Genomic DNA, 24,028 nt, shown 5'->3' with positions numbered 1-24,028 from the left:
CAAAGACAATAATGGACTTGCATTGGATGACAGTTGTATAAAAGTCAGGTTAGCCTACAGTTCCCGGATTGAAGTCCCTTAGGGATTACCATTTTTACGGACCCTAATGAATCATTTAACATTGGCTTATGCCAGATAGTATCGTGATAACTGCGAGACTACTCACTTTCTTTCAGCAGTTTTCTGATGCCTATTTTTTGTATATTTTTGTCATGTAAGAGGGTGTTTTCAACTGCGACGTCATAATTTGATAAGATTTCCAAATGTTGTCTTGAATGAAGGTAACCCTTAAATACAAGATGGACTATTTCGTGTTCCCAATTAACAGCAGAGTTTATCATTTAAATTAAGGACATTATTCTTACAATATCATAATTCAAATATATGATTTTGGCTGTTTATGACAGGTTGGTTACTAAACAGAAGTGATAGCTGTCTGCATGTGTGGTTATATAAATAGTCTCTAAATGACATTGCAATGTACATTTGCATAAGTTGTGCCTTTGTATAAGAACTGTCAGCATTATTTTTTGAGTGAATAAAAAAAATCCACAAATTACAATTTATAATATGATTTCAACATTAAATCATTTTCTACATTACACATAAAAATTTTGGCATATTTTTATTCCCTCAGAAAAAAAACCCTCCACTGGCAAGAAGGAAGAATTCCCCTGTCAATAAGTACAAGTTTTGTTGTTGTTTGTTTTTCCTTGCATCTATTCTTATATTGCTTTACTACTAGAATTACTTAATACAAACAGTTCAATCTTCTTCTTTTTTTGTATTTATTCATTTGAAAATAAAAAAATTTGTACAGAATGTTACAAAATAACCAGTTGCATTCCTTAAAAGCAGTACACCCCGAGATTTTGTGCAGTTGAACACTTAAAGCTGACAGTTCTTTACAGCTTACTACAGGTGTTTATAAACTTTTACAATTTCAGTTTGTCATTGGAAATTCATTATAGTGAATAACTATAACTAAAAAGCACTTTAAAATTTACAAAGCATTTCTATATAAGGACAGAAAAAAAAATATTGCAAAATCTAGAACAGAAAATCTGTTGTTCTTCTTTTTTTCTCTCTTTAAAATGACTCTGACTAAACTCATTAAAATTTAAATAAATTGCTAATTTCCTGTACGTAACCATTTTAAGTGCACCAACAACATTTTTTTTATATAACAATGGGGAAATAAGCTAAGCATTAGGTGAACAAAATATGTTTGAAGCAAATCTGACATACTGGATTATACATGCATGACGTAAATAATTTATATACTATAATCTAATCTATATACACCACTTGTTCAAGAAGAAAAAAAATTATTAACAAAAATTAAAAAAATAAAATAATTAATTAAATGCTTTTTAATTCTTTTGTTATCCTGTTATATCCAAACTAAATTCATTACATCTGGAAAAGAATATCATTTTATAAGCTGAAGTGTGCACTGGTACACAATACTAACCCAGTTATTGGACACCGAAATATTTGAACAGTATACAAGGAATGTGGTCCTTAAGCAGAGGAAAGGAATTCCCCTGATCCAAATGGGCACAAGTGGCAAGAAAGACTCATCATGTAACCAGTCTGGGGCCAGGCCAGCCTATATCATTAAAATTGGGCTTTAAAATTTAATACTGAAGTTTTTAAACAACCTATGGACTTATAACAATTCAGTGGCGGTGTGGCCAAATGATAACGCTTCAAACTAGTAATCTAAGGATTGCTGGACACGTAGGTTCAAACAACATCAGGGGTAAGCCGTTTGGTTCTGTGAAACTCATTGCTTAGTACTGGTTGGTTTCAGGAACTCAGATTTGAGATTTGTTTCAATAAGTTTATAGCTTCCTAAACAATCAAATAAATTAGTATAAACTAGAACATAAAAAGTCAGCAGGGTAGAAGTAAACTGCAATATTAAACAAATAGCTGACAAGAATTAATTTATTTTATGGTATAACCTTTCATTACTCTCTGATAACCTCCTTATCACAGTTATCGTAATAACTGGGCGTTTTCTACATTTCAGTTTTTATCTATGTCGCTTAAAACTTCTCAAATCGCTTTCAGCACTTCAAACTTTACGAACAGATAAGAAATCTGGCTGTCAGATTGACAACATAATCTCTATCAAAGTTTATATTTATCTGCACTTGCAAATACTCACAAGATATAGTAATATTTATCACGGGATGACATCATAACGTAGGGTCAAGTGTTTCCTGCACTCAAAAACAAAATCAAAGCAGAGGCCAAAGTATTACATATTTTCAAACCAAATTGCATATTTTCAAACATTTTTATCTGAATGTCACGCTGATAAAACCTAAAACAAGACAAGTTTTCAAAATTAAAACAAGGAAGTACTTAAGTTCATTTCACACATCAAACATAAATTTGAAGATATTACAAATATCAAAAATTCTCCCAAATGAAGGCGTAAACTCAATGACCATTCAAGCGGTGGCTTAGTGGTTAAGGTGTCTGCCTCTCAACCCAGAGATCATGGGTTTGAGCCCTACTTGGGTCACAACCATGTTTCTTCTAGTACTGGTTGGTTCCAGGAAGCAACTCGAAAGTGTTTAATATAATTTGCAAGAACTTGTTTTGCAATCGAGCTTGAAAAACCAAGGAAATAAAAAAAATTTACTCATTAATCGGCACTTATTAATGTGCTATTTCTATAAAGTAACAATGGAAAAATGTGATTGTATGCATGTTCTAGTATTTAGAATTGCTTCAAACTGATATTATACCCTACAAATTATTGCACTTATTTTAAGCATCTAAGGAATAACTAAAGCCTTAAGTTACATAATATATATACAACGGACTCTCCTGTGATGAATTTTTGTGACTTCTGGGAGATGTCTTTTTTAACACAAAATATAGATCATCTTTTAGTACTTTTCAGCTTAAACAGTAATAATGTGATTTTCATTTTTTGCTAATTTTTGTAGAATCTCACACCGGCTGCCGGGACAGACCAGAATATCAAGCTCAAGAGTAACGAGGCTCTGCTAAGTTCCTCTAAACAGTTACTATTTACAATAATATAAATCTATTTTTTATATGAATTGTGTCTTAATTTCAAAAGTCACAAAAATTCTTCAATGGAAAAAGCATCTAAAATATGTTTAGGAAACAATGTCAGATTTTTCTTGCTATCTGCAAGAGTGCTTCCCCTTGCTATCTGCAAGAGTGCTTCCTCTTCTGCAAGAGTGCTTTCCCTTAGTATCTGCAGGTGGGTGGGGTAATAAGCAAAAGCAGCTCTGGGTTAGTAGTTTTAAAAATCTGATTGCCTGCAACTTACTGGCTCTGGTCTGGAATCATTTACAGATGAAAGTGATGGTGCCGAGCCAGATCGTTCATGTATTATAGGCCCTAACTGAGGCCCAGCATGGCGTGCCGCCTTTAAAACATGCACACAAATAAAAACTCAAGATTAACAATAAACTCAAAATCTTAATAGATAATAAACTCTATAAGCTCCTTTCTTAAAATCTGCATAGAGTATGAAAAACAGAATAATAAGTTAAACATATCCAATTAGAAAAGGTCAAGGTGGAAAAACAATATATGGTTGATAGAATGTTAATTTTCATGAGTAAAGTGACCATATATATGTATGTGAAGCATCAATAAATATATCGATGTAAGGGATGATAAATGCAATGAAGGAACTATGTCCCACCCTCTATAGCAAACATCTAGTCAAATCTCACACAGTCATACACACACCATACCCTTCACATATCCAATGTTAAGAAAAATTATATCAAATATATTATTTGGGATCTCTCTACAATAAATAAACTCTAAGCATAGGCCTGATCAAATTAAATCTTCAAAAACTAGTATGCTAAACCTGTTTATTTTATTTATATAAATTTTTTTAAAGATAAGAAATAATTGCTGTTATTATATAATTTAAACAGGCCTAGAGTGTGATGAACAAAGTGACCGTGTTATAAGTCATGTATACGGGACCACTTACGGGGTTATACTGCTGTTGCGGAACTCGTGAATCGCCCTGCTGGGAGGATTGTGGGATGGTTTGCATGCTATTAGACCCAAGCCGTGACTGCTGAGAGGGCTCGGATGGCCCGTACGAGCTGATTCGTTGTCCGGACACCTGCCCTGTATGATGTTGCACCTGTGGGGCTACATGCTGTAAAAACGGGTACAATATAAACGAGGTTAGATTACATCGAAAGCATCTCACATTCACCATACATGAGGAATATAAACAACAAGCAAGTTTGTAACAAATGAGCCGTGTCATGACAAAACCAACATAATGGGTTTGCCCAGACCAGCCTGCGCATCCGCCCAGTCTGATCAGGATCCATGCTGTTCGTTATCATTTTCTTTACTTGTTATGGGGGCTGTAAGCGAACAGCATGGATCCTGATCAGACTGCGCGGATGCGCAGGCTGGTCTGGATCCATGCTGGTCGCAAACGCATTACGTTGGTTTTGTCGTGACGCGGCTCAAATGTGTATGAAAAGAAATGCCATGAAAGTTGTAAATATAACTATGATTAGACTGAAGTTATGAAGATGGTCAAAAAGGTGTTAAGGCATTTTAAATACTCAATAATTAATAAACCAAAATGTATATTATTAACAAACCATAATGTATATAACCATTAATAAAACGTAAAGTATATAACCAACAACAGTAAGTTTCTCTTGCTATTAGAATGTCTCTAGTAATTACAAAATACTAAATTATTAATTGGCAATGCATAATCTACAAACACCACAACCATTTAGATGTATTGCAAATATACTCTTAATTTAACTTTAAAATCACTTGTTCAGACCAAAATTAAAAATTCGAGCACAAATAACCCACAAGCTGCAAGCAATGACAGTGGCTTCTTTAATGGATGTAAAGTTATGTATGCTACTTCTGAATATGTAAACTTGCATGATATGCTAGCCCATCACCTGGTTGGTTAAAGCACTGTCCAATATGGTTCTTATAATTAATCAGTTTGGACAATAAAATGATATCTTCTAACAGAGCTATACTTTCCCGATGAATTTTTACACAATTTCACTTCCTTAACAAAATCATGTTTTATACATTGTATCATAAGACGTATGGTTTTAATCAATTATTCTTTTTCCCACAGACTTTCTGCACTCAAGTGACACGTCAATTCTCACAAGATTATAGTTCTCACACATACACCAACTTACAATATTATTAAGACTTTGTGATGTAGGTGCAGCAGGGGCCTGTCGTTTGTTCCCTCCTATCAGACGACTCTACAACATGCAAAATGCAAACCATCACACAGGCACAATACATATCAGTCAATAACATTATAATTATATAGGGCTGGAAAATTGTTCTTCACTTATTCATGTGAAAATTTCTTCATTTTTTGAAAGCAAGCAATAGGGCTAGAAAATTTCTGCACCCTGAAAATGCAAGCACAGGGACTAAACAAAGTTAGCAATTGGAGAGTTTGAAAATTGTTCTCCATTTAAAAATGTGAAAATTTCTTAATTTTTTGAAAGCAAGCAAAAGGTCTAGAAAATTTCTTCACCCTGAAAATGCAAGCACAGGGCTTGGAAATTCCTCGCCCTGAAAATGCAAGCACAGGGCTTAGAAATTCTTTGCCCTGAAAATGCAAGCACAGTGGCCCTGAAAATGCAAGCACAGGGCTTGGAAATTCTTAACCCTGAATTACACAGGGCCTGAAAATAATTTACCCTTAAAATGCAAGCACATAGCTTGAAATTTCTTCATCCTTAAAAATGCAATAAAAAGGTTTGGAAATTCTTCGCCCTGAAAATGCAAACACAGGGCTTAGAAATTCTTGCCCTGAAAATGCTAGAACAGGGCGTGAAAATTCATTATTAATTACAAATTGATCCAACATTACTCAAATTAATGATATAACTCAAATTCAATATGATCAAATCTAACTCAAATAATACAGAAAAGTTTCCATGTGTTTCATTTTTCACTTTCATTTTTGGTATGATTGTGTAAGAAAATGAATTCCATAACAATTTCCGATAAGATAAATATATGTCTTAATGTTGATATTCAGCTTTCTTAAATTTAGGCTTATTAAAACCAATGAATGACTACACAAAAAGAATTTTCCAGCCCTACATATTTCAAATTTAAAGAAATTCAGGGGGGAAAAAACAAAAGAAAAGCAAAATTTATGATAATACAAAAAGAGCGGTGTATATTTTGTCAGATGCAATAAACAATATAACCTCAAGAAAATAATATTTTCTTTGATAACAGACTTATGATTGTAACAACTGAATATAATCTGTGTTTTTCTTTTGATCATTACAAAAAAGAAAGAAAAAAAATATGTGGCGTTTTAACGGAAGTGAAAAAAAAACTCAAATGAAAATCTTTTCAAAACTGGGCAAACAGTGTACGCTCCTTAACCGGTTAATGTCTTTCCCGGACTTTTGTAAAATTATCTCATAATTATTACATATAGTAACATGGTAAATGTAAATTCAAGATCACTTTATATACATATATACTAGCAACGATTCTATAAAATCTGGCATAATGAAATGTTCTTCTAGTCTAAAAACTGAAATTATCATTCAAGCTGACTGTTTTAAGAAATGATAAAGAAGCGTGTAAAAACTAGTGTACAACAGCAGTGGAGCGTAAAGCTAGCAAAATAAAACACTATAACAGTCTTAATATTCAAAATATGAAAATACTTCTTCCTTCAAGATGAATGATCCCCTTATTTCTAAACCAGTTAAATCTGGTACCGGTTTATAAAATGTTTATATTGCTGCACAATGATGAAAGTTAGTAACCAACATCATTGAAGTTCATCATATAATATTAAAATCAAGATTTATGACAGGTTATATGGCCTCATTTAACTGATTGTAAGCTTTGCTTATATAACCAGAGTTGCTAGATGATGGTTATATAGCAAACAACCCTTTATACACAGCCATATAGCCTGTAAAAATTCTATATAACTGCACGATTACATTACTTGTTAAAGCACTTCACTGAGGACCAAAAGCCAAAAAACTTAAAATTTGAATTTCTTACATAGACCAACTGTGACACTATAAACAGACAGATATGCAAAAGATAACTTAGAAATGTACTGAAAAATAAACTGAAATTGTGCTATTCTTAGCCCAATTTAAGTGAAAGGCATTGCAATGATTTTGCATTATGTGTCATTTTTTACAATCAGAATAATTATTCTGGAAAAACAAAGTAAGGGGCTGATATGAAATTTTGCATCTATATCAAATGGAATATAAATCTCAAAATATATTTCCAGTCCTGTCATGTTAAAAAGTCTCAGTGGAGTCCCTTTAATATAAGAAAACAATTCATAATTTAGCAGCAGTCTGGTATATCAATAATATAAACCTAAGGATCGTCCAAGAAAATAGACGTTACAAATACAATACATGTACACTACTTTTGGTTTTAATAAGGAGATCTTTCATTCCAAAGAAGCTGAACTGATGAAAATAGAAATAGCAATGAAATTTGAAAGAGCGTAAAAATAATTCCATAGCAACTAATTTGGAGGAATATTTAAAACTAAGATTGGTAACAATACATATCATGTCACAATGACGCATAATAGCAATACTAACATTGTTACCATCATGCTGTACACACAGACAATCATGGGCAGTTACCGTGGCAACCAATATCTACAGTCAATGATTCTACTGAATAAACATGTAAACGAAGCATATCTAAGATTTCCTACTTTTCGCCAAAATGAGTTTCAAATTTCTTTCGATTCACTATAGAAATTGATCTTGAAATTTCAAAGGGGAATGATTTTTTGTTTGAAATGAGTAAACTTTTGCTTATTTATAAAAGTGTCCTGGCAAGTAAATGTTATTATGCTTTCGGGCTGATTTTCTTGGTTAATCTTTGGTGGCTCAGACATGCTTTAGCCATAGATTTATACAGGTTTGCAACTCCTTTGCCCTACATATATATATACAGCCCTAGTAAGACAGTATATTATCCCATTTATCTAAAACAAAATAAAATATTTATTTTTTTTTAAATAGAAAGATGCCGATGTCACAAATCCCCCATTTTTGGGGGAAAGATACTTGTTAAGCTGCTTGTAAATACTGTCAAAAGCTCTAGTGTCATCTACAGTGATTGCTTACTCTAAATCTGCAACAACTTAAGCATTGTAAATTGGGAATTTTGGTATGGTAACGCAAAAATTATTTGGAGACCTTTAAAACATTCACTTCTTTCAGGCAATAATATAAACTAACCAATGATGCATTTCAGAAGTAGTCATTATTATATGCTTTGTTTGGTTTTATGGTGCACCAACACAATTTAGGTCATACTGCACCGTAACAAGCAAGATGATTGTGGCTAACATTAGGTGATATAAATCATAATTATATGCTTTAATATACAATTAAACCGTCTTAAATTTTGAGACTTTTCATTATTTCTGGACGGTCTAAAATTTTTACATTAAACTTTTTTGTCAATTAGGAAAAGGCCTAATTAAGCCTATGATTAAGTCTCATGTAGCTTTTTTGATATTTATGAAAAAGCCTAAAAGCAGGCTCTACTCTATGCATGAATTTACTGCATGAATTTACTGGTTTACATTATACCAGTATTCTGCCCATCATAACCTGTATGTACTCCACTATAAACTATATCAAGAATTGCCCACACTACATCTAGTACTCACGTCTGTATCACCATTGGTGATTTTGTTGTTCAATTTTTCTAGGACATTTGGATCGTTGTCTCTAACTGTGTCTAGGAGCCAGGTTACGGTGTCGTTCTCATCGCCAGAATCTACATCACTGTAAACATAGTAATAACACTCGTGTCGTTAAAACAGTCGGTAGTTTACATGAAAATACACTCCTTCAGAACAGTTAAGTTATAATAATAAAATAGTAAAATCTTGAAACCATTATCTTATAAAGAAAACAATGGCTTTTTATGAATCTTTAAATCCTGAATAGGATCTTAAGGAAGAACTCTTTAAGGAAACTTTTATAGATGCTTTTTATTTAGGGAGAAGGGGGGAGGGTAAAGGGGGGAGGGAATCCAATATTACCTAGTGAGGCTAGTGCTTAGGTCACTGTCTCTTAAAGCAAGGATCGTTTGTGGGGATCACATGTTTTTCCTCATGTGTCATTAATACTGGTTACATCAAGGAAACAGGTTTCATAAAGAGAATAATATACGTGGCAAGAACTTGTTTTACAATCAAGCTCAAATAAATATGCTGAAACTAAGTATTGACTACACATAAAAAAATTTCCTTTGTATTGTATAAAAGAATGAATGACCAACTTTAAACAATGAAAAATCTCCTCTTTTATGATCAGGAAGCATGACGCAAAATTTTTAAGTTGTACACTTACGGTTAAACATAGGTTATAATTGAAATTCATTATTATACTGGAAATACACAGTTTCAGCAACATTTATTGGAAATGTGGTTTAAAAAATATACAAAATTCAGGAAGTGTTGCTACACTTTAATACATTTGTATAGTCAGAACGTGCTAAAGGACATGTGAAACAAGCAATTATCATAGTATTGCAAGCAATCCATTAGTCCCCTACCGGTAAGAGCCCAAGCAACATTCTGAAGGGCCATTGGCCATTCACTTAGGTTCCTATTTTAAGTAAATTTGTTGAAAAAGTTCTTTAAAAGTGATCACAGGAAATAGTTTTTATGTACAGACAGACTGAAAGACACTCTAAAGTTATCTTTTAAACATCCCTGTTATCAAAATATAACATTTTTAAAATCCTATCATGATTGAAGAAGTTGGAGTAAAAATTACCAATTTCTCAAAAAAAAGTCTAAGTTCAAAAGGGGCATAATTCTGGAAATAGTCTTGCTAGAGTATTGAACACTCACAAATGTTGAGTGACAATAAGAAACACTTATATGAAGTTTGAAGTAGATACATTCAGAAAAAGAAGTTATTAAAAAAACAATGTTTTTTTCATGAAAATTTTAAGTTCAAGGGAGGTAATTCTAATAAATTTTGTGCTAGAGTTGTAAACCTTGTCACATATGATGTGGTTGATGACAAGCAACTTATATTTAAAGTTTGAAGAAAATACCTTAAGAAATAAAGAACTTATAGTGAAAAAACTTAAAAACTAGAATCAGAAATCTTGAAATTCAGTCTATTTGTTGCCATAGCAACCAGAATTTTCAACATAGGAAGATAAGAAAAGGATGTGAATAATTTCCATACTGCCATCTATCCATATGTCAAGTTTCATAAACATATTTTCAGTACTTTTTGTGTTATCACTGGATCCAGGTTATGTGTAAAATTTGCCATATTTTCAGTCAATTTGTTGCCATAGCAACCAGAATTTTCAACATAGGAAGAAAAGAAAAAGACGTGCATAATCTCCATACTGACATCTATCCAAATATCAAGTTTCATAAAAATATTTTCAGTACTTTTTGCGTTATCGCGGGATCCAGTTTATGTGTAAAATTTGTCATATTTTCAGTCTATTTGTTGCCATAGCAACCAGAATTTTCAACATAGGAAGAAAAGAAAAAGACATGCATAATCTCCATACTGCCATCTATCCATATATCAAGTTTCATTAAAATATTTTCAGTACTTTTTGCGTTATCGCGGGATCCAGTTTTGTGGACGGACGGACTGACGGACGGACAGACGGACGACCGGACAGACAGACAGACGGACGGAGGGTAAACCTAAAGTCCCCTCCGGTAAACCGGTAGGGGACTAAAAACTATACATGAAAAAATAAAGAATGACCTTTCACGAGGGCTATCACTGAAATTGAATATCCGTAATATACTAGAAATACAAATTTTCAGTCACTTTTATTGAAAAGGTGTATTTAAAGATACACACAATTTGGGAACTGTTGCTAAAATTTAATACATATGTAACAGACTGTGTTAAAGGACATGTGAAAAACCATACATGAAACAATAATGAATGACCTTTTACAGATGGTATATTTTGTTTCAGTTAAAAGTTTTTATTTAAGGGGGGATTACTGTTTAAAATATAATAAAAAATTATCTTAAATTTTCCAAGATTCAATATAGCCAAAGACTTTTTACTTACAACTGCTTCTGTTTAAAAGTTGGACTTACGCATCAATGTTGAAAGAGGTTAGCTTTTGTCACAATTTACACAAGAGTTTGGTTTTATTAACAGACAGAAGGTAATAATTCTAATTATAACCCCTGCTCTGTTGCAGGGGTTCGGTTAGCCGTAGTACAAAAATGACTGATGTAAATAAAACCTACTCATTACTGTCGTCACTGTCGGAGTCCGCCACATTTCCTCGCTCAATCTTCCACCGTTTATACCGATCTATTAAATCTTGTAAAAATGACGTCTTTCTTGCCTTACGTATAAACGGATGCCGTAATAAATCTTTTGCTGACGGTCTCTAAAAATAGAATATAACAATTAATATGCTATATCAAATAAAGAATACCAAAACAGAAACAAACAGTATGATTTATGAAGTAGTCACACCTGAGCCTTAACTTCAATATCAGAAAATCTTTAAAATAATGAAAATTATCCTTTGTAATTGTGATAGCCAGATTTAACTTCTACAGCTTTATTGCATTATTTTAGGCACACGTGGGCACCTGAGCAGAACGACCATTGTTTTATAAGCACACTGTATAGCTTCCTTGCATGCAATGCACAGAATCCAAAAGTACCTAGTAGGACCCAAATCTGCAGCAATAAGACCCACGTAATTACAAATCACTGACTGTTCCACTCAGCTAGTGGGCCACAGAGTTCCTTTGAAGTCATTTTATTTTATAATTCTAATTGTTAAGTGGATGTAACAATGAGTATTGTACATATATGGAGTGGTTTTAATAATTTCATAAATCATTTATCTGTCCAGATAATGCCGTCGTGTACAGATCATTGATGTTTTTGGTTAAAAGTCACACTGACACAAACATCCAAGTTTTCATTCCTTAATATTCAATGTAAATCAATCTAACTTTTTTTATGGTTGCTTTTACGTCACATACATAAAGTATAGGTCATATGGCAACTTTCCAATTTGTACTCAATCATATAAAACAAAACTCTCTTCAATAACTTATAATCAAATAAGCCAGAACATGAAATAGAAACACATATACTTACGTTATTTGGATCTTTATTTAAACACAATTCTACAAATTCTTTGAACAGTCTACTATAGTTTCCTATCAACTGTGGTGGATTGTTCTTTGGAATGAGAAAAAGGACCCGCATCGGATGTAAATCGGAATTTGGAGGTTCACCTTTGGCTAATTCTATCGCTGTTATACCTAAACTCCATATATCAGCCTGAAATTAATGAAACTCCATATATCAGCCTGAAATTAATAAAATTCCATTTATCACACACCCGTGCCGATTTTGCGACTCCGTAAATATGGTATTGCACGGCCGTGCATATATTATGACGTGACGTCATTAGCGTTATACAAACAAAGAGTAAAGACGCGCTAAATAATAGCGTTATACTATAGGCGCGTCAAAGAAAAATGACTCTTATTTCACTTTAAACGGTCTTATTTTTTGGTATGTGATAAATAGAATATTAAATTCGTGTAAGTTCATGACTGAATTTATTGCACTCGTTGAATAAAATAATATTATGCTCGCCAGAGGCTCGCATAATATAAGTTTATTCAACTCGTGCAATAAATTCAGTATTGAACTTACACTCATTTAATATCCTCTATATATCAGCCTGAAATTTATATTTTCCCTGATCATGTCTTGCAAAAGTGACATTCAATTAATAAGACCTGCTCAAAAGAAAAAGTTGGTTGAGTTTTAATTCAACACCAACAATGCTCACATTCTTCATTCTTGCTTTACTACGAAGACTCAGGTGCCTCTTCAAGCATTATTTCAGGCCTTTAGGTTCCATGATAACCGCCGTATGAACACATATGCGGATGTCTCTAAATTCAAAATTTCACCATTTTCGTGTTTAATGTTGAATTCTGCTAAGCCGGTGCTATGGGGCTTGGACGGTAACTTGCACTTTCCAGTACCGTCCATGAACAGGCTCAATCACACCTAGCCTGCAACATTTTCAATTTTGTTGTGTTGGAATTTCTTTAGGGATTCTGTTTTACTCTATTCAAACTAGAATCAATGACATTCTGAGTAGCTTCCTCACGAAAAATGTGCCCAATGCTAAAGGATTTTAAAAGTCAAGATGATGGTTAGGGACATATGAAGTCATCAACCTAAATCACTAATCCATTGAAGCCCCCCCCAACACACACACACACACTAAGAAACAATTCATATACAACTTTGTTTTATCTATCTATAACTAACATTTAAAATAATCTTATATCTTTGAATTATAATCGTTTCTCTGTACATTCAGAATAATACAGGTTTTTTTTTGTTTTGCTTTTTTCTTGGTTATTCCGAGCTTTAAAACATTACTTTATACTCAATTCTAATTACCACTCTAAGTAAAGGCAAAATTAAAAACTTCAAAAAACTGATTTTCTTTATTTGAACTTTAAAATTAACTTTCATTTAAGAAGGAAGTTTATAATGTACTGTCACTTAATCTTTAATCGGCATCTAGTGCAAAACAATATAAACAAAACATAAAACGCCAAACAGTATAAACAAAAACATAAACGGAAAACAGTTTAAACAAAACCTTAAAATGGAAAATCCTTCCAAACCTCAAATATGTTAATATTGCAAATCCTCATCTTAGTGCAATAACGGAATAAGTTTTTTCTAAATTTAATAGGAGTTAATCAGTTATTGCACTAAGGTGACGAAATATTACAAACATTCATGCTTGTATACAAACAGACATAACTTAAAACCAAGTTTGTTTTTTCCCCCATCATTAATACCTTTTTGAAAAGTAATAAATTTTTTATTAAATGCTGTATTATGCTCTTAAACCAAACTTCAAAGGAAATTCACTAATGCGAACATATTACGATATCTAACAATTGTCAATATATGTAATAAAATACCATACTTTTTTCTGCCTGATTTCACACAACGATATATGAGCCGTGTCACGACAAAACCAACATAATGGGTTTGCAACCAGCATGGATCCAGACCAGCCTGTGCATCCGCGCAGTCTGATCAGGATCCATTCTGTTCGCTATCAGTTTCTCTACTTGTAAAAGAGTTGGTAAGCGAACAGCATGGATTCTGATTAGACTGTGTGGATGCGCAGGCTGATCTGGATCCACTCATTATGTTGGTTTTGTCGTGACACGGCTCATATGTAAGTTATAACAAAGTTGAGGTAGAGGATGCTGTCCTATTGGTTATAAATAAACAAGGTTTAATGACTTGTGAGTTGTATGTACAAATTAAATTAATTAAATTCTCACCAGGTAACCTTCTGTGTGGGTTTTATGCATTGTAATTTATAAATCACATAAATTTCTAAATGCATTTGAATATATGTAAGTTGGACATTTCAAATAAGTTTATTAAGGTATCACACCTTTGGTACGTAGGCATGTGTATTTATTATAAATTGGAGTAAATTACTCAAATTGGGAAATTTGCTGTCTGGAACAGTGCCGCTTTTGGAAAATAGTTATGCAAGGGGGAAATATTTTTAAATAACCCCTAAAAATGATAAATGGTTTTGCCTAGATTGAAGGATGGACAAGTACATTTAAGATATTTAGCTTGGTAAAAGTTAAATTATTATACCTTTGTGTCGTATGCTGACTGTTTAATAACTTCTGGTGCCATCCAGAATGGTGTTCCTACAAATGTGTTCCTTTTATTCATCGTATTAGTGAGCTGGCCCGCCACTCCAAAGTCAGCAAGTTTAACATCTCCCTGCTCTGATAGTAACACATTGGCAGCTGAAATATATACCAATATTATTTCATCTTTCTTAAATATTCTTTTGTGTATGTATTATCAATACCACTGATTTTTTTTTACCATCAACGGGCATTATTTAAACATTTTTTCTTAAATATTTCACAATTTTAAAGCTAGATACTTGAAACTTTAACACAATACAGCTCAGTTCTTTTCTCAAAGAAAAAGAGCAACTAATTTAAAGTTATCCAATTTTATTGACACTTGAAAACATGGCCTGTACAGGATGAATCAATTTCCAAAACTGTGCTAACTAAAATGCATTACGATTTGTCCACAGAGGTATGTACAACTTAAATTTATCTGATTGATCAAATTAATGGATCTGCACAGGTTGGATTGTTCACTTGTCAGGATTTGTTGGTCTCAAACCCGCATGTGGGGGAAAGGTGCAGTGGGGAGAGAACATCTCAGATGCTAAAAGTAAAACATAACATTATATAACATCAAGGTCATATCTTAGCTGCAGATTGTGTTCTATGTTCCTACAATGTATCTATGTTCCCAGTACAACAGTACCTCCTATGCCAAAGACACTTAAAAACAGTACCTCACCTATTTTGGACCTTACAAATGGCAGTGGCTTTTTTTACTGCGGCTAGATGGGTCATGCATAAAGTTGCTTAATACAGTGTAACAGTATAGCATTAATTGTTCGGCAGACTCGGGAAACAAAGTACATGTAGTTGGATGCAGCAAACTACTACCGTCTACTGTAGTGCTAATTGTACAAAAGCAAACCCTGAAGTAAAACAAGCTAACTTTATAGCTTTGCACATGAAAGAATTAACTTTCACTCATTAAGTCGTTATAAATGGTAAATGTAACAAAAGACCCTGGGCAATCAGTCTGCTCTCCAGTCATGTTATTTGCTTATCAGCAAAAATATTATTTGTTTGTCAATATTGTAAAAGTTTGATGATGTCAGTGGATTTTCTCACTTAATTGGGAAAAGGCCTAACCCTCTAGATTTAGGAAATAGTTATAGTTAAAATTGCTAATTTTGGAAGTAAAAAATCTAGGGTAAGGTTAGATTTTTGAAAAAACTGCATGATTTTAAAGAAAATTTCAATTGGGAAGAGACCTTTTATAGGCCTCTGTTATATAGACAGGGAAAATCACTGTTCACAGAAAGTCTGAAAACAGGCTTAAAAAGAAATCCACATTTATAATAAAGGCAAGTCAAATCTTTTATTACCTCCCTTTATTGTATTATCCTGATGTCATGCCTCTTACATAATATTTCTCTAACCTAATCATACAATGTCGCTATTTTGGAATGTGACGAACCTATATTATTATCTATTCATATTTTGAAAAAGGAAGTTGAGAACTTTTTAAACATCAATATTTCATAATTCACATTCAATGCATCAACGAAAAAAAAAAAATTTAATTCTTTGCAGGGGATATAAATTTGCATTAGATAAACGGAGATCACAACAGTTTTTGCTGCATCGGAATTTCAAAAAAAGATATATATATTTGAACTTGTTTGACCTACAATCGTGTGCAAATTTAACGCAATAAAAGCATAACAAAAAATTACTCAATGTGAAATTATTGAGATTACAATATTGTCACCTATTTTAGTAAATCGTTATCTTGTTTTGTAAATTAATTAAAACACAAAAATTTTTTATCAATATAATTTTATGATAGAGGATATGGAATGAGTGTAGATTTTACGCTTATTTTAGTCAACAAGCTCAATAAATTTAGTATTGCATCTACACAAATACAATATTCTATTTATCACATATCTATTTTTTCAGTGAAAAAGAGTCATTTGTTTGTTTGTTTGCTTCATTTTATGCCTTTTCCCAACAGTATTTCAGTCATATAGGCGGGTAGTTTCCTAACCATCGTTCCTGGAGAGTTACACCAGTACAAGACTACCTTCTCCGCGCTAAACTACCAAAGCTTCTCCCGGGGATCGAACCCACGCCAGTGAGGTAACTGAATTAGAAGTCATCGACTCTAACCCCTCGACCACGGAGGCGGAACAAAAGAGTCATTTTCAGTTGACGTGCTTATAGTGCAACGCTTACATAAGCGCGCTTTAACACTGTTTTTGTATGGGTATCATAGCGCAAATGACGTCATATCAAAGTGGTTTTAAAATAGCGTAATATTGTTTTTATTACATGGCTTTTTTACACTTCTGCACATAGGTTTACCATGTAAACCTTAAAATACGTGGTAAACCTTATTATGTAGACATTTCATTATTATAGTCATTATTATTACCCCTTACCATCCTAAATGAATGCCTGGTAAGTTAAGATCTTTGATTGGTGACATAGAACTCTCTAATCATAGCTTTTTACATACAATGTGGTTATCATACTATTCACCTCAAAATTAGTTTTCATTCCACTGAGGCAATCAATATAAAATCTACCCACTCAGAATCCCCCTACTCTGTTTTCTTTTTTCCTTTTTTTTTACCCTCTAACAATTCTTTGGATTTGTTTTCTCTTATTTTATTTTAGATTTCATTCAAGTCACAAAGACACTGTTATGGTGAAGGTCATACAGTAACTTAGTCAACATTACCATGGTACATTCAGAACAGAACAGAACATGAATCTTATTTTTTTAGACTTAAAACATTTCACTCCTCATCCATATCACGTTTATACACAATTGTGTCAAAGTTAAACAATATAATGATATCTACAATATTGAAAATAATATTAACTGTTGTATATATGACAAAATTTGAAGGTATGAATAGGATTTTTCAATAAGGTGTCAATTTCAAAACCACAGGTATAAGTTCTTTAACCGGCACTCTTACAATGTTTAAACATATCATTACGACAAAAATTACAAATAAAACATTCATTTCATAAAAAAAAAAAAAAAAAAAAATCCGCTGAAAAATCTTTCTCTAAGCAAAAGTAATAGAAACTAGGAAGTGCAACAGCAAATTTTTTTTTTTTTTAATAATGTCCCGACTATTGGAAAAACGAGTATTGAATTATTTACTTTTAAGGCGGGAAACAATTCTGTAATATCATGAAATTGAAATCAATTACACCTAACCTTGCAAACTTTTCTATGAAGTACAAAGTATATATATATAATTTAGCCGCGTCACAACCAACATAGTGCTTTTGCGACCCGCATGGACCCAGACCAGCCTGCGCATCCACGCAGTCTGATCAGGATCCATGCTGTTTGCTTACAAACTTTATTACACGTAGAGAAACTGATAGTGAACAGCATGGATCCTGATCAGACTGCACGGATGCGCAGGCTTATCTGGATCCATGCTTGTCGCAAACGCACTATGTTGGTTTTGTTGTGACGCGGCTCAAATGTTTACTACTGTTATAGAGTTTATTGAGGTCATTATACTTTGGTTCAAAAAAAACTTTCTAGCTAACTGCATGTCTCCTTATTTTTCAATCATTTCTTTATCTTATTTGGTTGGCTTTTAAAGTGAATATTTCTATAATCAGTGTCTATTCTAAGAAGCGCGATTGCCCGATTCACGCTAGTATTTCACAGATCGCGCTCAATTCAAAATCATGTGCGTGAAAATCGCACATCTATAAAAAAAGTTAATAAAATCGTAAAACTTCCATCCCGCATTAAATTTGGTTGTTTTGTTTACATTAATTTCGCGACAGTTCTATAATAATTTGTTTTCATTTATAAATTAAGGGGTGACAACTTCTGCTGCCTTAAATAAATATTTTCGTTTTAATTATTTAATAGGTTGAACGCCTCGGTGTAAACTTAATGCAGACGATTTAGCATTGGCAGTTTATATTGGCACCCCTTGATTTTGAAAATCCCCCCCCCACCCCTTTTTTGAAATATAGGGGGGAAAATCACCCTTATTTTTGAATTCCTAGAATAGACACTGTATAATGGCAGGCTTGTAATACAAAAATTTATTACTTTAATAGTATTTAGTGTTTGAAATTATTTTTTGTCCAATAGGATTGCAGTATTTCAAATGAATCGTAACACATTTTCTTGTGGTAAATCTGCAAACTATGAATCAGTCTCATAAATGGACTGTTTTTATAAGAATAATTTTAAACACAAACGTGACAAAGCTGGTTAAAGTTTATTTGGCCGCACCAATTTAATTTTGTAAATATGTACAAATAAACTTTAACAAACTTATACTCAGTACGAGATAATTATAACAACAAACCAAGAAAAAATTATATAGGATGTGGTTGGCAAAGTGTGAATCAGGATTTAATTTTACATGATATTATAATTATTTACATAGTACAGGGCTCCAGATAAGATGCGTATACGCGTAAATTACGCATGGAAATAACCCGTTTACGCATTCAAAACAAAATTTAAGCGTATGAAAACGCACACAAAATTCAGGTTACGCATTGAGCAACATTTCTTTCGCGTAAACGTAACCGAAAGTAAACTCGGTGATTATTTCATTTTCAATTTCGTCTGAACGCTTTGCAAGCGTCTACCGGTAACTTCCTGTAGTTCCGACCATCATCGGTTGTTAGCGTATGTATAGTATGGTGGTGGAATTAACTTCGTATGAATGCTTTGCAACGTCTAACGGTAACTTCCTGTAGTTCCGACTATCATCGGTTGTTAGCGTATGTATAGTAAGGTGGTGGAATTAACTTCGTATGAATGCTTTGCAACGTCTAATGGTAACTTCCTGTAGTTCCGACTATCATCGGTTGTTAGCGTATGTATAGTAAGGTGGTGGAATTAACCAGTACAATGTCGCTGTCAAAAGTTAAAACGATTGACTCGTATTTTCAGCCGAAAAAAAAATCGACCCAAAAGTAATTGTGACGGTTATAATTAATGAAATAATAGCGCTCCAGGTATGAGCAACAGAAACATGCTTCAGGTTCAGATAAAACGTATGCCGTTTGGAAATGCAAGATTATAAACCAAGAGAGTCCAAAAAGCAAAAGAAATGACTTTGACATATTTTGTATTACACGTATAATAATACATGTTCAATAAACATGGAAGCATAATAAATCTTTTACTCTTTTACATACATTTTAAGGAGTAAAAATACTCCTGTCAAATTTCAGATTTCAAGTTTTACTCATTCACAAAAAAATCAATGAGTAAATACTCATTGCCCTAAAAAATTATCTGGAGCCCTGATAGTAGATAACAAAATGTTCTAGAACAAAATATTATTATTAGTCATATATTATATAATTATGTTCCTACAAAATCACTTATAACTTAATCTTTTGTATATATATTCCTACTGAATCAATTATAACTTTTTCTTTAAGTAAATTTTTTCTAAGACTATCCAAAATGATACATTTCTGCTGCTTTCATCAATATTTGAAATACTTATGGAAAATGTGCCAATTGTAGACCAATTCACTTTAAACTATTCATCACTTTGTAGGTGTCATAGGGATTCTGAAGCATGGATGGGCACAAATTCTTCCAGGAACAACTTCTGTTAGCTCGAATAATTATTAAAGTGTCTGGCAGGATTTGAAACCACAGTGTCAAAGGGCATATGAATAGAAGATGGCACCCTTAAGCACCTGGCCGTGGAGGATCCTAAATTTGGTTCATTTAATACACTTGAGCCGCGCTATGACAAAATCAACATAGTGTGTTTGTGACCAGCATGGATCCAGACCAGCCTGAGCATCTGCGCAATCTGATCAGGATCCATGCTGTTCGATTACAAACCCTATTACAAGTAGAGAAACTGATAGCGAACAGCATGGATCCTGATCAGTCTGCGCGCAGGCGCAGGCTGGTCTGGATCCATGCTGGTCGCAAACCCACTTTGCTGGTTTTGTCATGGCACGGCTCACTTACTGTAACAAACAATTTCACTGTGTAAAACTGTATTACTTTAAATTATACAAGTCTATACTTACCCTTTAAGTTCCCCCAACAATACCTTATACTTACCTTGATAAATCCATTTTTTTTATCACAAATAATTCAATTAACTTCCAACACTTACGCACATATTTCTAGATTTCTTCACAATAATTAATATACATGTCATATCTTAAAGCAAAGAATTAGTTTCATGACCAATCAGGATGTTCAAAGCAATTAGAGGGTAATGTGCCTTTAAAGACCTCAAATGAGGTTTTCTGATAGGATGGGACTAGAAATGTTTTTTATGAAAAATTTGTGTACATAGACCATTTCATGTACGTCTAAACCAATAACTTTTGTGCAAAAATTTAGAAAATTCATTCTATTTTCCAGAATTATCATTTAAATAATGCAGAATAACCCAAATAGGAGATTCTTTTATCAAAATGGTAAAATGAGGCTGTCAACAGCACTGGGTCACACTTGAACTCTCAAGATTTTAAAACCTTTGCGAAAGACACAAATCATCACCTCTAACAAACATTAATATTGTATTGCTCATATCAAGAAATGTATTTCATAACCTTAGTGCAATAACTGGTTAACTCTAATTAACTTTAGCAGGACTTAACCCAATACTGCACTAAGGTGACAATTTGCCTCCACTCACAAAACAATCATAGAACACAACTGAGCTTAAAATATGACATGTATATATATCATCATTATTATTATTACGCTATATCACACCTTTAATGTCTCTATGAAGTTTCCGCTCTGAGTGCAAATAATCTAAGCCTTTGATAATTTCACGTAAAATAATGGCTATATCGTTTTCCGAGAATGGTCCCGCCTTCATTAAATCTAATCCTGACCCGCCGCCCAGATACTCCATCAGAATCCACAGATTCGAACCCTGTAAAACAAAATTATAACCCTTGTTAATGGATAATCCACAGATTCAAACCCTGTAAAACAAAATTATAACCCTTGTTAATGGATTATCATTATCATTTGAATTATTCTGATAACTTAAATCAGTCCATTCAAAGTCGAAAAGTTTTCAATATCAAAATATATAAAACTTTTTGCATCCCAACACAGGGCTTTTTTCCCTCTATAACAGGGGCTGGTATAGGGCTGTTTCCCCAAAGAAAATTTCTTTAAAATCATGCAGTTTTCCCCTTTTGCAAATATACCATGTAATTTTCCCCCAAAATTAAGGGCTGAGCTGCTTCCCCAAAAAGCCCTGCAACAGTCAATCAACCTTGCTAGTTCTGTCATTACATACTTTGGAATTTCCTTTCATTTGTTAGGAAGAGGCCTTTGACTCTTGATTTTGTGGAGGATTATCACTAAAATTTACTAGTTTGGGATGTAAGTTCAGATTTTTGGGAAAATTGCATGATTCTAAAGTAATTTCTGTTGGGAAGCATAGGCCTCTGTTATTTATATAAGCTGAAAATCACTGTTGTGGCAAGAGTTAAATATGAAGTAAATAATTATGTTAAATGTATAATCTCTACCAATAGCAATCATTATGATTACTCTTAATTAAACCAATTCATGTGAAATTTCTTAACATAATATGCAAAACATTTTATTACCAATAAAAGGAATGGTTCAAGGATTTTTTATTTAAAGAGGGAAAATATTTCTTTATTTCCCTAAGTTACATGGATCAATGAATAGATACTTAATTCAGCATCAGACGATTTCCTCATTTTCATTTTTTAAGTCGGAAGTAAATAACAACGATATGAAACATTATGAATAGTGATAGTGCTATAAATAGAGAACAGTCATGAAATTATTTCAATAGAAATCTGACTGACACATTAAACTGTTTTCTTTCTAAATGAAATTAAAACAGCTTATATTACCCAATCAAATCGCTTCTCTCTCTCTCGCGTTATGTTGGAAATGCTAAGAGATTTTACTGTCCTTATTACAAAATGCCATATATATTTATGGGTCATACAAGTCATTTCATAAATACTAAGGGTGGATTGGTCAAAAGCAGCAAACAATATTTTACTTTAGGCTGCATATATAAATATAATGCAAAGATACTACTTTTAATTTCATTTCATCTCTTCCCCCAATCCCTCTCTCCCTCCCCACTCCCAAAGACAGGTCATATTTTTTTTAAATCAACAACCTTTTAAAGAGTACTTATACACATAAAAGGTTATAATGATGAGGTCAAGTAATGACAACATTCAATTTCTGCTCGGTCATGATTATACATAATGTCCCGGTATTTTAACAAAAGTGTAGGTAACTAGAACAAGGTCAGTGACATAACACTCAAGGCATTTTAATAACATCATCCCTATGTGATGATACATTACAAATTTGATGACAAAAATATGATAAATCAGGGTGGTACACCTGTATTAACATTAATGAAAGTTTAACCTCAAAAGTTTAACAAGTTAAACCAAACGTTTTAAACAGTGAAATCTAGGAAATTGGCAGTGTCGCAAGATCATATAGAAAATTTAATGTGGCCAAGATCTTGGAATTTGACTGTTGACTTGGCTCTAGAAAGATTTATATAATTGGTAATTAAACCAGATTTAAGTAATTGGCAATTAAACCAGATTTAGATAATTGGCAGTAGCTACATTTTGAAAGTTAGTAGCATTAAAAATTGGCTGTAGTCTGATTTCGGTTACTTGGCATAATGATAAGACAGTTTATGGACATTGTCAGAATTGATACTTTGCAGTTCTTTGAAAGATAATGGCATTGGCAGTGACAAAATTTTTATCATTGGCACAGTCGCATATATATTAGGATATTGGCATTACCCAAACTTAGCGTTATTCACATTTAGGATAATGGCATTAGCCACATTTAGAACATTGGCATTATTCACATTTAGAATAATGGCATAACCCACACTAATGACAATGACATTACTCACAATTAGGACAATGGCATTAGCCATATTTAGGACATTGGCATTTGCACATTAAATACCTCATATCAAAGAAATTGGAAGAAATAATAATTTCTTTTGTGAAAGAAGTCAGTAGAAGCGTTTTATGTCATTTATTTTTTCAAGCGATCTCTGAAGGACATATTTTTCTGACACAACTACACAGGTCTTTTAACTACACTTATTTCATTCTCTAATCAAACAAACAAAAGCCATCTTTTCTCGGAATCTGTACCATTCCTATGAACAATTTTCAAAGGGAATCTAATTTGAAAATGCTTTATTTTTAATTTGATCGTGT

General features: G+C 32.9%; 1 protein-coding gene across 10 annotated transcripts in view; it reads right to left on the bottom strand.

Annotated features, from left to right (window-relative positions):
* LOC132748468 (serine/threonine-protein kinase 26-like) overlaps positions 1-24,028 on the bottom strand; it is a 49,066-nt gene that overhangs the window by 14,838 nt on the left and 10,200 nt on the right. For 5 of the 10 annotated variants that reach the window (XM_060738094.1, XM_060738109.1, XM_060738132.1 and 2 more), the window contains exons 3-10: positions 21,531-21,696; positions 14,769-14,926; positions 12,198-12,383; positions 11,324-11,469; positions 8,735-8,852; positions 5,220-5,288; positions 4,007-4,180; positions 3,323-3,421 (exon numbers count right to left, since the gene is read on the bottom strand). In XM_060738094.1, coding sequence (XP_060594077.1) covers positions 3,323-3,421; positions 4,007-4,180; positions 5,220-5,288; positions 8,735-8,852; positions 11,324-11,469; positions 12,198-12,383; positions 14,769-14,926; positions 21,531-21,696 — 1,116 coding nt within the window. The remainder of the gene's footprint in view (positions 1-3,322; positions 3,422-4,006; positions 4,181-5,219; positions 5,289-8,734; positions 8,853-11,323; positions 11,470-12,197; positions 12,384-14,768; positions 14,927-21,530; positions 21,697-24,028) is intronic. The other 5 variants (XM_060738123.1, XM_060738140.1, XM_060738149.1 and 2 more) reach the window with 2 other exon arrangements.

This window comes from Ruditapes philippinarum, unplaced genomic scaffold (genome assembly GCF_026571515.1).
Source record: "Ruditapes philippinarum isolate M1 unplaced genomic scaffold, ASM2657151v2 ctg1938_1_1_1_1, whole genome shotgun sequence".
Classification (NCBI taxonomy): domain Eukaryota; kingdom Metazoa; phylum Mollusca; class Bivalvia; order Venerida; family Veneridae; genus Ruditapes; species Ruditapes philippinarum.
This window is presented reverse-complemented; position numbering and strand designations above follow the sequence as displayed.